The sequence below is a fragment of the Giraffa tippelskirchi genome, chromosome 10 (genome assembly GCF_054371585.1).
Source record: "Giraffa tippelskirchi isolate mGirTip1 chromosome 10, T2T-mGirTip1v1.2.pri, whole genome shotgun sequence".
NCBI classification, from domain to species: domain Eukaryota; kingdom Metazoa; phylum Chordata; class Mammalia; order Artiodactyla; family Giraffidae; genus Giraffa; species Giraffa tippelskirchi.
Window position 1 is genome coordinate 161408337 of NC_137284.1, and position 16822 is coordinate 161425158.

General features: G+C 48.9%; 1 protein-coding gene across 50 annotated transcripts in view; it reads right to left on the reverse strand.

The window, feature by feature from the left end:
* The window catches only part of NCAPG2 (non-SMC condensin II complex subunit G2), a 65558-nt gene that overhangs the window by 20580 nt on the left and 28156 nt on the right, over positions 1-16822 (reverse strand). For all 50 annotated transcript variants that reach the window (XM_081535541.1, XM_081535554.1, XM_081535536.1 and 47 more), the window contains 6 exons: positions 13188-13367; positions 11803-11955; positions 7904-8126; positions 7454-7557; positions 2044-2217; positions 204-274 (listed from right to left, as the gene is read on the reverse strand). In XM_081535541.1, the coding sequence (XP_081391667.1) occupies positions 204-274; positions 2044-2217; positions 7454-7557; positions 7904-8126; positions 11803-11955; positions 13188-13367 (905 nt within the window). The remainder of the gene's footprint in view (positions 1-203; positions 275-2043; positions 2218-7453; positions 7558-7903; positions 8127-11802; positions 11956-13187; positions 13368-16822) is intronic.

Consider the following 16822-nt stretch of genomic DNA (forward strand, 5'->3'; position numbering starts at 1 on the left):
GTGTGGCCACAGCTCCGCGGCGGCTCAGCTCAGACCTCGCGTGTCCCCACCTGCACTTGGAGTCCCGGCACTCAGCGCCCCGCGCCCTGGAAGCTGCTGCCCTGGCCTTCCGCCTGGAGGCGGCGGCAGGGAGCGCTGGGCCTGAAGGCCGCGCAGGCATCACTGGGGAGACCAGAGGGCGGGCGGGGGGGGGGGGCAGGCACCTGAAGGCGGGCACAGCCGGGGCGGGCATCAGGGACGCCAGCACGCACAAAGGGGTCCTGCAGCGGTCGTCCTGGGGGCAGGAAAAGACACAGAGACAGGGATGTGACCGCGGCGGCCCAAGGGCCCCCACCCCCAGGAGCCCAGCTCAGAGCTGCTGGGTAGCAGCAGCGCACGGCAGGGCCTAACCCGGGAGGCTCCGGGTGCGCCGGGCCTTCTCCGACCCTCACAGGACGCTGCACCACTTCCTGTGAGGTGTCGTTTCTGCACATACTTATTACACACCGACTGTGTCCCAGGAGATCCTGGGGACACCGTCGTGGCCAGAACAGACGCAAGCCCTTGCTATCAAGGCACTGACTTGTATTCTAAAAAGAATACTGATGAAAGGGAACAACAACAACCCTATGCGCTCGGTGTGTCCTGAGGACAAAACTCAAGGAAATGAAGCTAATCAGGAAAGCTCTCAGAGGAATCAGAATACCTTCGGAAGGCAGGGCAGAGCAACGGAGCTACCTGGCCAAGCCCAAGTCCCACCAGAGCCCACAGACCCCCAGCAGGGGCAACAGGGAGAAGGGCTGGTCTCTGGGCGGGGCTGGCAAGGACCCCGTGAGGAAACCACGCGGGCCCCCCGTGGGGGCACTTCGCACACGGCAGCCACCTCCCCACAACCATCCCTGTCACAGTAACAGGGCCGACAGGCCAGACGCCACCCAGATCACTAATAAGGAATACCCTTAGATGGTGACACAATCAAAGACGATGGGTCCTAAAAGGAAGAGAAACAACAATTTTCCTGAAAAATAAACAGGAGCAAACTCACAGTTCCATCTATTATTAATCCGCATTCAGGCAGAATGAACCCACCCTCACTCCTAACTCCCAAGAAATAAAATGTTTTCCTAAGGTCAAAACAGACAGCTGATCACTACTCCCGATTCCGCTCTACGTGTGGCTCATAGACAGATTACCCACTGACAGGAAGGCCATGGGGTTCTCGGAGGGACTGAGGGCAGAGACGCTCTCTGGCCAGAATCGCTCGGGATTAAAACACTTAATGAACTGCCTGCCTTTTCCCAGACACACCCAGGCCACACTGTTCTTCCTTCATCTCATCCAGGATCCGACCGCCTCCGTGTCTTATCTGCTTCTCAGCCCAGTGTGACTGTCTGAGCCTTTAAACGTCCTAGTGATGGGGCAGCCTTCATCCTTCATCTTCACAGACAGGTCCCATTGGCAGTTCAGGGGCAGAATGGAGCTTGGAGATCTAACAGTCACAGAGATACAGCTCCAAAAGCTAAAAGGTCCAAGGTCACATAAGCAGTTGTAGAAGAACCAAAAGTAAACTTTACCAAGAGAAGAATGATTCCTAAGAGCTACGACCATTCTATATCTAAGCCATGCTTCCTTTGTAACTGGAAATAAACCTGCATTTTACATAGTAGTTTTATTTCCACTAGCTCTGAAACACGGCCTTTGTTCAGAGAGGAGGTTTCCTTCACTTAAGCAGAAGACACACACATGGTCCATCTGCCCCGACACCACAAACACGACTCAGAGGCCTCAGAAACAGGTGCTTACCGGGTGCCGTCAGAGGCCCCACAGCACGCTGCTGTGCATCCTGGAGGTTCACAAACTCCTCTCTCTCAATTCCCAGCAAATCAAACTAGATCCTAAAACCGGGTCGCAGGCCATTAGCAACAGAAGAGCCGAGCCGCCCGGAGGCGCTGGGGCGGGGGCTGGCGGACGCCCGGCCCTACCCACGCAGGGCGAGCGCCGCGGGCGGCAGCTGGCTCAGCCCTGCGCACGGGGCTGCTCCGCGCCTCGGGGCGGCCGTCTTACCGTGAACACGCGCATGTACTGCGGCAGCACCGAGGCAAACTTGTCAACGGTGTACACTCGGGCTTCCTTGTTATTCTCTAGGCTCCTGTGAATGCTCCTCCAGAGAATCACCACGATCTCCAGCAGCCCCGCCATGGACGTGGCATCGCTCACTGACAGCGTCTGGTCGAGAGCCTAAGATACAAATCACTGCACTGTGAAATAATGAATCACAGCAACTATTAAGAGAACAGCACTGTCTTTAAAAGCACATCTCAGAATCCCAGCCCTAAAGCAGAAATGCCAAGGCCAGGCAGGCAGAACCCCCAGGACTGCGGTGTGATGTCTGAGGGGAGCCACCCCCCGCACCAGGGGCTGCTCTAGCTTGGTCTCAAGTAGCAGACCTACGTGCACCTTCCAAGGGCGGCGGGCAGGGAACCAGAGCACTGCTATGTCCTGAGGCTTTCTAGTGAGTCCTCCATGTTTGTACAGCATGTGGGCCCACAGCCCATCACCACCTCGAAGTGCAAAGGATGATTCATTTCAAGTGCGGGGATTTTTGTGCTACTCAGACGGAATGGGAAAAGATACAGGGACCAAATAAACTGAACTACAGAGGCTGCCTCTTCATTACTGTCCACGGGGCTCTCAAGGCAAGAACGCTGAGGTGCCATTCCCTTCTTCAGTGGACCACGCTTCGTCAGCCATGAAATTAAAAGATGCTTGCTGCTTGGAAGAAATGCTATGATAAACCTTGACAGTATATTAAAAAGCAGAGACATTACTTTGCCAGCAAGGGTCCGTCTAGTCAAGGCCACAGTTTTCCCAGTAGTCATATAAGGATGTGAGAGTTGGAATATAAAGAAGGCTGAGCACTGAAGAATTGATACTTTTGAACTGTGATGTTGGACAAGACTCTTGAGAGTCCCTTGGACTGCAAGGAGATCCAACCAGTCCATCCTAAAGGAGATCAGTCCTGGGTGTTCACTGAAAGGACTGATGCTGAAGCTGAAGCTCCGATACTTTGGCCACCTGATGTGAAGAGCTGACTCATTGGAAAAGACCGTGATGCTGGGAGAGATTAAGGGCAGGAGGAGAAGGGGATGACAGAGGATGAGATGGTTGGATGGCATCACTGACTCCATGGACATGAGTCTGAGTAAGCTCTGGGAGATGGTGAAGGACCAGGAAGCCCGGCATGCTGCAGTCCATGGAGTCACAAAGAGTCGGACGTGACTGAGTGAACAGCAAAAGAGGGTGTACAGAATAAACAAAAACAGTTGCTATGCAAAGGTAGATTTTTCAATAGGCTCTTAATACTTGGAACGACTTTTGACTAAATTTAAAAAACAGTAAAACTATTAATGCCAAAGAGTGCTCAAACTACCGCACAATTACACTCATCTCACACGCTAGTAAAGTAACGCTCAAAATTCTCCAAGCCAGGCTTCAGCAATATGTGAACCATGAACTTCCAGATGTTCAAGCTTGTTTTAGAAAAGGCAGAGGAACCAGAGATCAAACTGCCAACATCCACTAGATTATCGGCGCTTTATGGTATCTCAGCTTTCTTTATGGTCCAACTCTCACATCCATACATGACTACTGGCAAAACCATAGACAGCTTTGACTTAGATGGACCTTTTTCAGCAAAGTAATGTCTCTGCTTTTTGATATGCTGTCTAGGTTGGTCATAGCTTTTCTTCCAAGGAGCAAGCATCTTTTAATTTCATGGCTGCAGTCACCATATGCAGTGATTTCAGAGCCCAAGAAGATAAAGCCTGTCACTGTTTCTATTGTTTCCCCATCTATTTGTGATGAAGTGATGGGACGGATGCCATGATCTTAGCTTTCTGAATGCTGAATTTTAAGCCAGCTTTTCACTCTCCTCTTTCACTTTCACCAAGAGGCTCTTTAGTTCTTCTTCACTTTCTGCCATAGGGTGGTGTCATCTGTGTACCTGAGGTTATCGATATTTCTCCCAGCAATCTTGATTCCAGCTTGTGCTTCATCCAGCCCAGCATTTCACATGATATACTCTGCATAGAAGTTAAATAAGCAGGGTGACAATATACAGCCTTGATGTACTCCTTTCCCCAATTTGGAAGCAGTCTGTTGTTCCATGTTCGGTTCTAACTGCTACTTCTTGACCTGGATACAGATTTCTCAGGAGGCAGGTAAGGTGGTCTGGTATTCCCATCTCTTTAAAAAATTTCCACAGTTTGCTGTGATCCACACAGTCAAAGGCTTTGGTATAGTCAATAAAGTAGAAGTAGCTGTGGTTCTTGAACTCTCTTGCTTTTTCTATGATCCAAGGATGTTGGCAATTTGATCTCTGGTTCCTCTGACTTTTCTAAATCCAGCTTGAATGTCCGGAAGTTCTCAGTTCACATACTGTTGAAGCCTCACTTGGAGAATTTTGAGCATTACTTTGCTAGCATGTGAGAGGAGTGCAACTGTATGGGAGTTTGAACATTCTTTGGCATTACCTTTCTTTGGGATTGGAATGAAAACTGACCTTTTCCAGTCCTGTGGCCACTGCTGAGCTTTCCAAATTTGCTGGCATATTGAGTGCAGCACTTTCACAGCATCATCTTTTAGGAACTGCAATAGCTCAACTGGAATTCTATCACCTCCACTAGCTTTGTTTGCAGTGATGCTTCCTAAGGCCCATTTCCATTTCCAACATCCTATCTTTATGAAGCAGGGTTTTCCGCAGTGACAGCAACCAAAATGGGATCACGGAGTAGATTGGACAAGTTCAAACTACTGCACAGTTGCACTCCTCTCACACGCTAGCAAAGTAATGCTCAAAATTCTCCAAGCGAGGCTTCAGCAGGACGTGAACCGAGAAAGACGACCCTGCTCCGTCTCTTTCAGAATCTCTGCTTATGTCTGAAACATGTCAAAAATCCCAGTGCTCACTCGTGGCCCTCACAGTTGGTTTGTCTTTGAATACAGCCACTTCACCTTCTAACCGGAACACAGCTGTCACTCCTCCCTGAAGCGACAGATTGAGTCCACTGGGCAGGCTGACTACGTCACACAAGGAAGCAAGTTTTGTGACCCATTCTGAGTCACTAAAACGTGCTGCCAGCCATGACTATTTTTCTAAAAGAAATCTCTGGAGCGGCTCTCATAACTCAAAAACTCTGGCCAGTGACCTAGGTGTCGAAAGCCCCCTCACTTCTGTGTGTAAAAGGAGACGTGTGTGCTCTGCATCCATTTCCTCACAAATCTGCACACACAGATGTCAGTTAAAGGCACGGACTTAAACGTGGTTGTAATTTTAATTACACCCTGCAACAGGAAGTTCAGGTGCCATTTCTCAGCTGGCCAGCATTTCTCTACGGACGACACCGTGCGCAGACACATTCAGAAGCGACCTCTCTGACCCGAGTAGTGAAACCAGAAGGCTGCCCAGTCTTGGCAGCTGCTCCATCCGTGTATACACGGATACAGTATACACCGACACAAAATGACCAGTTCAATTTTCCTGGCACGTACTCATTCAAAGCCTCGAATAGTTCTGCAGCTGTGGTGTTGGATGGCAACAAAAGTGCACATAGCCTCATGCACATCCTCCTGAAAAATATGTCACCGAAAACAAGCACTGCTGCCTTACGAACATCAGCAGGCTCATCAACCTCGACTGCATACCACGGTGACTCAATCCTCTCTAACAGCTGTGCCTCACTATCCTCTGTTTCACCAATTCATCCGGTTACGGTGCTAGCCGAAAGAGGACCACGTGCCACCTTTTGAACTACAGCGTCTCCTAAAGTTCACAACAAACGTCCTTGGCAGCAGGCAAGATCAATTCTTCACCAATAGTAAAGGGCGTCTTAGGCTCAGCAATGCGGTCAGCCAGTAAGAATGATACTCTCAGTGCAGACACATTTGATCAAGTGGTGGCCCTTCAGTAATCGCTTCTGTTCTTCATGTTTTTTTCCTTTTGAAAAACTTCGAAGGCTTGTCTTTTAATGCAGGGTGCTTGGTCTCCATGCGGTGAAGCAGTTTTGATGGTTTCCTGGCTTCACTGGATAGCTGGCCGCCACATATTATACAAGGCAGGCTTGGAGAATATGAATCACCTGCTGCTATAAACTCATAATTTAAGTAGGCCTCAGTATTTTCTTTCAAATGCACGTCTCTTTTTGTTGGCGGTCTTAGAGTCTTCTGCTCTCTCACCGTGAGGTCTTTCCCCATTTTCAAGGAAGCTCAGTGACATTTGGCTTTGTACTCATTTTGGCTAGGGTAAGCTCATGGGCTTACCAAAACTGCCCACAACGAGAAAGAGGCACGGACAGAAGCGGTAAATAAAATAACGGGCAGGCCGCGCGTGGACTAAAATCAGCGTGGGGTTCTGACTTAAAGCCACCAGATGCAGCTTAGCTGTCACCTGCCACTCACTTGATAGGGTTTTGATATGAGTCTGCAAGCAGTTGTTCACTGTGGTCTCTGTGCTATCAAACCCGTCAGCTATTGACACTCTGTATTTGCAGCTGTCCCCCAGCGTCAGCATCACTGCCTCAGCTCCAGCTCATCAGGCGTTAGATTCTCATGAGGAGCGAGCAACCTGGAGCCCTCGCATGCACAGTTCACAGTAGGGTTCGCACTCCTACGAGTCTAGTGCCACTGATGAGCTGCAGGAGGGGGTGGTCAGGCGGTAATGCCAGCGATGGGGAGCATCTGTAAGCACCCGATGCCCACCTCCCGCCGTGCGGCCCGGCTCCTTACACACCAGGGACAGGCTAGTCCGGCCCGGGGACTCTGCTTTAGAGGTACATAAGCATGACAGTTTATTTATAAGCTTAAGATACTGTTTATGAGTAATAAGCATCTAAGTCTTAAATGTTCCTTTTTTAATGATATAATTGATCACTTCAGATTCTAAATAAATATCAGCTACATAGTCTCCTCAATAAATTACTTTTTTAAACAATTCTCAATAAAGCTCATATCCTGAAATTCAACTCAAGGATGTTGGTAGTAGAATCTTAGGGCAGGGGGAGTGAACAAATCCTTAGGGGCCCCACCACCCATCTAGCTGTAAAACACTGTGACGAATAGGACCATCCAGGTGTGCCACCCCTGTCTCATTAAATACACAGACGCTTAACATAAAGAAAACTGGGAAAAGGGCGTCACCAATAATAATGTTTCCTTTGTATATTAGATCCTACTCAGACTCCACAATGAACTACAAAGAATACACAGGAAGTTGCTCCAAAAAATTACTTATGATTCTCCAAAATAATTAGTTGGCATATCAGAACTAAAGGAATAAATGAAAAATAAAAGATTGTCAAGGTAACAGCTTGTGGAAACAGCACCTCTGCCTTGCCACCCGGCCCTCTGTAAGCACCAGGGAGCCGCCCGTCCCGGGCCCCACCCCGAGCAGGTCGCCGGGCGCCCGCGCTGGACTCACGCTCGCGTTTTCCTTCCCCGGCTCCTCCGCGTCCTCCCTACAGGCACTCAGGGCCCTCTGGATGCAGGCGTTCAGGCAATGGCGGATCACATGGATCAGCTTTGCTAAAGCGAGTAAGACAATCACACGTGTTTCTACAACAAAATTTTCTAACAGTGAAATTATAATCCCAAATAATTAAAGTGTTATTTTAAGGGACCTCATTAAGAACTGCACGGGTATGTGTGTGTACACTATATGTACTGAGTTATGTTCCAAGCTGCGCTGCGCACGAGGCGGACACAGGGGCAGGCGGGGAGCAGGACGAGGTGCGGGGTGAGGGGCCGGGCATGGGGGTGCAGGAGCATGGGGACGTGGGGTGTGGGAGGGCCTGGAGGTGTGGGGGTCCTGGGGCACCGGGGTGGGGCATACGCGGTGCGGGGCGCGGGGCGGGCCCAGGGCTGCGCGTACCGATGTTGGTGCAGGCCGTGTGCTCGTGCGCGTGCTGGTAGAATCTGCGCGCGGCCGCATGGTTCATCTGCAGCAGCGCCACACAGCGCTCGCACCACACGGCCTCGGGCTGGTTCACCGGCAGGAAGGAGTTGAAGATGAGCCCCACCAGGCGCCGGCACACCGGCCGGGAGTCCGACTCCAGACGGGCCAGAATGTGCTCCATGGGGCATATTTTCCAAAACTGTGTACACGGCACACGTGCAAAAGAAAACCATGAAAACATTTTAAGCAAAATTTCAAGATCACAATCAAAAAAGAGCTAATTTTTATATTCAACAAAACTCATTTCAAATGACTCTACCAGAACCTGGGGCCCTTCTGTTAAGCCCATATTTGAATGAGATTGACGCACGTGGCAGCTAAGCTCGAGGCTGCCGGGGTTCATCATAATCCGTCAGGGCAGCAGTGGACTCCCAAATGACAGTGATGATTATCAGCCTAGTCATTTTAAAGTTTCCTGAAACAACATAACCTTCGGGCCATTAACATGAAAACTGAATTTAAACATGTGCAACAGGTTTGGCACAGAAAGCTAAAGTGAGCACCTGGTCTCCCACCTCAGACACAGGCATCCCTGGAGCGCACCCCTCCTGCTGTCTCCCGAGCGCTAACCCGGTGGCCACGTGCCTCCTCCACCGCCCACAGCTGCCGCACACACATGCACACAGAACTGCCTGCTGCCCTCAGCTCAAAAGCATCAAAGTTGTCCACCGCCCATAGAAAAGGGCCAAACTCCTCGACAAGAAGTTTAAACAATGGGAAACACCACGGAATAAGAGACATAAAACAGACTCCAGTGGGAAGCGTTCAGAGCCTGTCACTTGTGCAGGCACACTCATCTGTGTAACGGGAGCAGCACAGCGACACGGACGTTTCTCAAGGACCTGGCTCCCACAACAGTCCCCTTTCCAGGACTTTCGGTGGATCTTTCAGGTTGTTTCCAAGCCATAAACACAAAGACCCCTCCCCAGGGATCGGCTTCCTGAGCTGCCCGCCCAGTGCCTTCCACACTCCCGCGACACCTCCGTGCATCAGACGGACACACTCCACCTCCCCTGGAGCGGGTGTCTGAGCACCGACCCTACCACCACTCCCCACACGCTCCTGGGACACTTCCACGCACACACTCGTTATTTCTGAAAGTTACGGCAGGAAAGACAGGAGCCGCCAGCCACGCCATCAGCAGTGTCAACCCAGAGCAGCTGGCACAGCACCAGATGCGAAGAGAGAAGCCGGGTGCTCAGGAGAGCAGGGGCCCTTGAGCCTCAAGACCGCCGAGTTCATCCAAAGCTGCTGAAACCAACCAAGACACCCAGGAAACCCTGACCAAGGGGCAGCGCCAAAAAGAGAGGGTTTTCACACTGAAAGGGTTGGTTTCTGAGCATTCATGGAGACCAGACCACCTTGAATGGAAACAAGCAATTGGCACAAACACCGAATGCCAAGGTTCCAGGGGTGGGTGATTCTGCAATGAACATTCCCTGCAAGTCTGCCTTTCCAGAAAAGCCCCATATTAACCTATTTTTCTTTGATTTACTTTTCCTGAAATAAAACAGCACAATTCGGATTAATTCAGGGTTCTTCAATTACCTGAGGTTTTATTTGTATCCAAACATATTACCCACAGGTGACATTAACAGCAGACAAGACCATAAACAAAACTGCTAACTGGTGTTTCATTTCTAAAGTTAAAAATAATTGCATATTAAGAAATCCCAAAATGGTTTTTTAATAAAAACATTTCAGTATTAGTATACTGTTGATTTGGCCTAAATCTCAGCTATACAACATAAAATCTGCAGAATTTCAAAACAAACAGTAAACAACTTGAAATCACCAGCACTGAGGATGGAAGACATAAACAGAAGCCTAATTAACTAAGCTGGTGACTGCCCCAGGCCTGAGGACCTGGCTATCGAATCAGCGGTAATTATTCCCCAGGGTTCAGTCTCTGCGCTCAGAGCCTTTGCCTGGCCCTCAGGGGCGGCACCCCCAGGGCCCGCAGGACATGGAGGACGCCCCTCACTGCACACAGGCCAGGGTGGCCCCCCAGGGCCCGCAGAACGTGGAGGATGCCCCTCACTGCACATGCCTGGCCCTCAGGGGCGGCCCCCCCAGGGCCCGCGGGATGTGGAGGATGCCCCTCGCTGCACAGAGGCCAGGGCGGCCCCCCAGGGCCCGCAGGACATGGAGGACGCCCCTCGCTGCACAGAGGCCAGGGCGGCCCTGCCTGTCACCCGCGCATGCGCTCCAACCCGGCGGCGAGCGGCACTCGCCCGCTCCTCTCAGCTGCCTCTCCACCAGCCTGTCCATCTGCAATCTTGATTTTCAGAGAACTGGCTGGTGTGCCCGTAACAAAACCTTCCAGAGACCTTACAGCTAAATCACGCTCCGCCTTGCTTGGGCAAGCTTAGCGTTAAGATGCAAGAAGCATCTCACTGAAGCGTTATGCTTCCTCCTCTGCTCCACCGCCTTCCGCAGACCCCAGACTCTCCGGTCACAGACATGTTTTTGGTGTCCAGGTCTTACCTGGCCCCTCCCCTGCTCTCCTGGGGAGACCCACAGGACTCAGGCCATCTGGTCTCTCTGCTGTCTCGCCAGCCGTCCCCTCAGTGGTCCTTGGCAAACGGATATGCACTTGAAACAAAACACTACAGCACAATTCCCCCTTCAGACTCACAAGCACACTTTGAACGGGCCGTTACGACGATCCAGTCAACCCTGCAGCCAGCCTTTCTGTTGAACTAACAAGCTGATCCTAGACTCCATACAGAAATGCAAAGGCTCAGAGCACCAGGAACGCTGAAGGAAGAGCAGGGGGGCGTCCAGGACGTCCACAGAGCTGCAGGGAGCTCGGGGTGTGGCCCTGGCCAAGGATGGGCAGACATGGTCCGGAAACAGACCACACACCAAGGCAGTGAGACCACCGAAGCCACGTAAAATACTCTTTTCTCATTAAAAAAAATCCAGTTGAAAATTCGAAAAGCATAAAACAATGTGCATCCTCTCAGGGGCACGTCCATCTCCAGACACCCAATCCCCCCCTTGCCTCAGAAACTGGTGTCCACTTCCTGTCTTCCTCCAGGGACATGTGAGGCGGCTTGAGCAAATACACAGGTGTGTCCCCGTTCTCAGAGCCGGCAGCACCCCACAGCTCATCCGCACTCACTCTAACTTAGCAGTCTTTCCACGTACGCGTGCCCCTCGTCATGGCCACGTGGTAGCATTTCACGGCATGAACACACCCTAGGGCTGGGCACTGACCCCACATCGACAGACGTGCCAGCTTGTTCCCAACCCCTGAGCCTCAACAAAAGAGCACTTTAAAGTAAACTTCAGAGAACTCTTGTGTAGGGGAAGAAAACTCTATTACCAAATAATAATGCAGTTAGCAACCTCGTAAGTGACATCTGTAGGCAAAAGCTGAACAGAACTAGACTTAAGGGAAAGCACTCTCACCTCAGTGGTTTACACCAAAATGCACACAAATCAACAAACACCTCCCTGCTTCCTCCTGTAAGATGTTGGAGGATGGGGATCTCAAATTCTACATGTTCAAGTAATATTTTAAGTGCTTACTGTGTGCCAAGCATTTAAATATTGCAACAAAAACTTTCAGGCATATGATAAAACTATAAGGTGGGGACTGCTTACATTAATGTCTTTCAAAAAGAAAGCACACGTTGACAAAACAAATTATATTTTACGATACAACTGGTAGAATATACCAGACATCAGTCAGTTTAAAATGTGGTCACTGAAACTCTTGGAACTAAAATTGCTTTGTCTTTTTGTTGATGAAAATAAGTAAACTTATCTATTTCAGGTACTAAATAAGAAACCTCCAGTCACCTTACCTTAGCAGCCCTCACAGCCTTAACTTTCAGCAGCATATCAACAAAAGCCACTCTCACTTTCTCTGAATTGTCATGGAGACAGTATTTTAATGCTGGCAAAAGCTGTTCTAATAACGGGTGGCTTAATTTATTATCCAAAATTATCGGCAGACACTACGAGAAACAAGAAAGACAAACAGTTCAAAATTGGAACATAAACAAGGAAAAGTTCGGGTAAGAAAAATTCAGTTCCATCTTTACTAAAATCACTGGTAAAATAAATATATCCGCAGAAAATAATACTTTACCAATACAATTTCATAGAAAAGCATTCATTGAATGAATTAATATGGTTTCAGTGCTTGATAGTCAATTCATCCATTGCTTCATTCAACCACGACTGAAAGCGTAGTTATGAGTCTGAAAATAATTTTCCAGAGCTATCCGAGCTAAATGTTAAAGGGTTTTAGTGGAGTTGAAAGAAACAGGAGGCTCTGGTAGGGAGGTCCCGAAGCCAGAGTCCGAGTCCTTCCAGTCCTCCTCACCGCCCACTGCGCCCCTGTATGTCCTGACTTGATGCTGCATGGAAACGGGGGGCACAGCGCCCCCCACATCTCAGACCCGTGCTCCCCCACAGCCGTCCCCGCACCTCAGACGGGCATCCGAGGGAGCGGCCCAGGCGCAGACCAGACACGCATGTCTGGAGAGCTGACACGCTCCACCACATTCTCTTTCCAGTCATCAGGAAAAAGGATACGTATTTTTAAGAGAGTTTATTTTTTATTTATTTTTTTGGCTGTACACACAGCATGTGAGGTCTCAGTTCCCGGACCCGGGATGAAACCTGCGCTCCCCGCAGTGAAAGCAGAGTCTGAAGCACAGGACCTACCAAGGACATCCCTACAAGACGATATATTCTAAACATCACACTGAAATGACTACAGATGAGCTGATAAATGTCCTGGGTTTGCATCAAAGTAATGGTGTGTGAGAGATGACAGAAGCAGCTACAGTGAAACAAGTGTGGATGTGTCCTGAGAACTGCTGAAATGGGTGATGGACAAAGAATGTTCTTGTAGGTTCTTATGCAAAGTACATACAGTATACAAAAAGTTCATTCTGATGTAAAACATTAAAAAATTTTAAATACATGCAGCTCCTATTCTAAAACACCATGCCTCCTCCACTAACATACATGACAAACTAGTATTATTTCAAGTAGACTTCTTTTTTGGATAACACTTTTATTCTGTTTTCTTCACAAGTGACTTTGGATATACAACAAAAATGTGAATAATGCTATACTTATGGAGTAGAGCTGGGGGTGATTTTTCAATTTTTCTTTCTCTATAATTTAGAACTATTCTACAATAAACAGGTACTCCTTATATAATTTAAAAGCTTACCTTAAAGACAGAACAGCGCACATCAGCAGAGCTCAAATCAAACGCCAGCTCCTCAGTTACCTTCCTGAGGAGATCAATAAGAATGGTCGGAGGCATCATCTCCCAGTATTTGGAGGTTATTTTACAAACACCAAGGATCCCTGCGGAACGGACCATCGGGTAAGGATCTTCTAAAAGGCTCTATAAGTACAAAAGGGAAAAAGGCTGGATTATCTTAAATTAGTTCACTTTTTTCCACATTGGCTTTACTCGTGGGCACAATGGCAGTCATAACCCAACACCCATTTCAAGTCCAGAGACACGCAGACCCGGGGACCTCCATTCATGTGTCGTTCCCACACAGTCACACACGCATGTGCACACACACACACACACATGCGCGCACACACACACACACCTGGGGACCTCCAGTCACGTGTCATTCCCACACAGTCACACACGCATGTGCACACACACACACACACACCCGGGGACCTCCAGTCATATGTGCTTCCTGTAGTCGGGTGTTTAAAGAAAACCATCTAGACAGGAGTACATCAAGGCTGTATATTGTCACCTTGCTTATTTAACTTATATGCAGAGTGCATCATGCGAAATACTGGACTGGATGAAGCACAAGCTGGAATCAAGATTGCCGGGAGAAATATCAATAAACTCAGATATACAGATGACACCACCATTATGGCAGAAAGCGAAGAGGAACAAAAGACCCTCTTGATGAAGGTGAAAGAGGAAAGTGAAAAAGTTGGCTTAAAACTCAACATTCAGAAAACTAAGATCATGGTATCCAGTCTCATCATTTCATGGCGAATAGATGGGGAAACAATGGAAACAGTGACAGACTTTATTTTCTTGGGCTCCAAAATCACCATGAAAGTAAAAGATGCTTGCTCCTTGAAAGAAAAGCTATGATCAACCTAGACAGCATATTATAAAGCTAAGACATTACTTACCAACAAGGTTCCATGCAGTCAAAGCTATAGTTTTTCCACTAGTCATGTATGGATATGACAGTTGGACCATAAAGCTGAGAGCCAAAGAATTGATGCTTTTGAACTGTTGTATTGGAGGAGACTCTTCAGAGTCCCTTGCACTGCAAGGAGATCCAAACTGTCAATCCTAAGGAAATCAGTCCTGAATATTCATTGGAAGGACTGATGCTGAAGCTGAAGCTCCAATACTGTGGCCACCTGATGCAAGGAACTGACTCATTGGAAAAGACCCTGATGCTGGGAAAGATTGAAGGTAGGAGGAGAAGGGGACGACAGAGGATGAGGTGGTTGGATGACATCACCAACTCAATGGACATGAGTTTGAGTAGGCTCCGGGAGTTGGTGATGGACAGGGAGGCCCGGTGTGCTGCAGTCCATGGGGTCGCAGTTGGACACAACCGAGCAACCGAACTGAACTGATCTAGACACACGTGGTGCCTTGCCTGCCGACCCTGCCTGTGACTCTGCTGACTGCAGGGTCTCCAACACCACAGGGCCACACAGAGGGACACACAGGGACTTTGGTCATTCCTGTGAAACACAGAGTATTAACCACTCTCATGAACCTCCAAAGTGCCATAACACACTACGCCCAGGATACAGTGAACCCGCTTATGATCAACTGTCCAAGCAGTGGGCAAGGTGGCAGCCAACAACATAGGTGGGGAGAGGAGCTTACACACCCATGATCCACATACATGGATCCCACCGAGCACCTAACAGAGGAGACGTGACCCTAACCTACTCCATATTTAACCAACTTACGGGAAATTTAAAGGGCAGAGGAACATATGAATAACAAGTATGACAGGTTCTATGGGAAACGAGAAAATAGCTGTGTTTCCTCAACAACAGAAGCCAGCTAAAAAGAATAACAACAAAGAGAGAGGGAGACAGCGTGACTGCTGGAGCAGGAGCTGGTTGTCCAAGAGATGAACACACCGGCCAGTCACAACGTAGCTCTTGCTCGGACACAGATTCAAAACTGGAAAAAAAAAAATCACTGAAATGTCGCTGAAAAACAATGTCTGAATATCTGATCAGATCAAGGAATCATGATTCATCTTACTTGAGTTGTGCCAACAGTAGGATTATGTTTTTATAAAAGGATCCCTGTCTTTTAAGGACACCTACTGAAGTAAAGGGGCTTCCCTGGTAGCTCAGATGGTAAAGAATCTGCCAGCAGTGCAGGAGACCTGGGTTTGATCCCTGAGTTAGGAAAATCTCCTGGAGAAGAGAATAGCCACCCACTCCAGTATTCTTGCCTGGAGAATCCCATGGACAGAGGAGACTAGTGGGCTACAGTCCATGGGGTCGAGACAGCTAATTTTAGGTAGGTTGATAAGGAGTCCAGGGCCCTCAAGGAGGAAGGGGTCCAGGGCCCTCGAGGAGAAGAAAGGGGTCCGGGGCCCTCGAGGAGAAGAAAGGGGTCCGGGGCCCTCGAGGAGGAGAAAGGGGTCCGGGGCCCTCGAGGAGGAGAAAGGGGTCCGGGGCCCTCGAGGAGGAGAAAGGGGTCCGGGGCCCTCGAGGAGGAGAAAGGGGTCCGGGGCCCTCGAGGAGGAGAAAGGGGTCTGGGGCTCTCAAGGAGGAGAAAAGGACAAACTTTTGTCTTTGTGCTTTGTCTCTGCCACGTAAGACTAACACCTCACTTTCTTTAGGACCAGAGCTAATGATCACACAACAAAACAGTTCATCCTAAGCTCTGTACTAAGGATTCAGTCAGTTCAGTCATTCAGTTGTGTCTGATTCTTTGCGACCCCATGGACTGCAGCACGCCAAGGCCTCCCTTTCCATCACCATCTCCTGGAAGTTTACTCAAACTCATGTCGATCAAGTCAGTGATGCCATCCAACCACCTCATCCTCTGTCGTCCCCTTCTCCTCCCGCCTTCAATCCTTCCCAGCATCAGGGGCTTTTCCAATGAGTCACTTCTTCGCATCAGGTGGCCAAAGTTTTGGAGTTTCAGCTTCAGCATCAGTCCTTCCAATGAACATTCAGGACTGATTTCCTTTAGGATGGACTGGTTGGATCTCCTTGCAGTCCAAGGGACTCTCAAGAATCTCCTCCAACACCACAGTTCAAAAGCAACAATTCTTCGGCACTCAGCTTTCTTACAGTCCAACTCACATCCATACGTGACTACTGGAAAAACCATAGTTCTGACGAGACAGACTTTTGTTGGCAAAGTACTGTCTCTGCTTAGGTTGGTCATAGCTTTTCTTCCAAGGAGTAAGCGTCTTTTAATTTCATGGCTGCAGTCAGCATCTGCAGTGATTTTGGAGCCCAAGAAAATAAAGTCTGTCACTGTTTCCATTGTTTCCCTATCTATTTGCTGTGAAGTGATGGGACCTTATATACTAAGGATTATGTAACAACAATGTATCTTGCTTGAGGACATGCTTCTCCTTTTTAACAAGAACCTTCTGACTAATCTTGTTATCTTAAGACTTGTGGGAGAGTATCTGGTAAGACCTTTCCATTGTTAACTCTAATCTTGTTAATTTAAGATGTAGTTATGGGAGTAGATCTGGTAAAAGCATATAAGGCCTTGATCAGACTAGCTCGGGGAGCAGTCTCCAGCCCCCTTCTGAGGTCTGTGTCAGAGCTTTCTCTGCCCTTTTTCACTCTAATAAAATTCTGCTT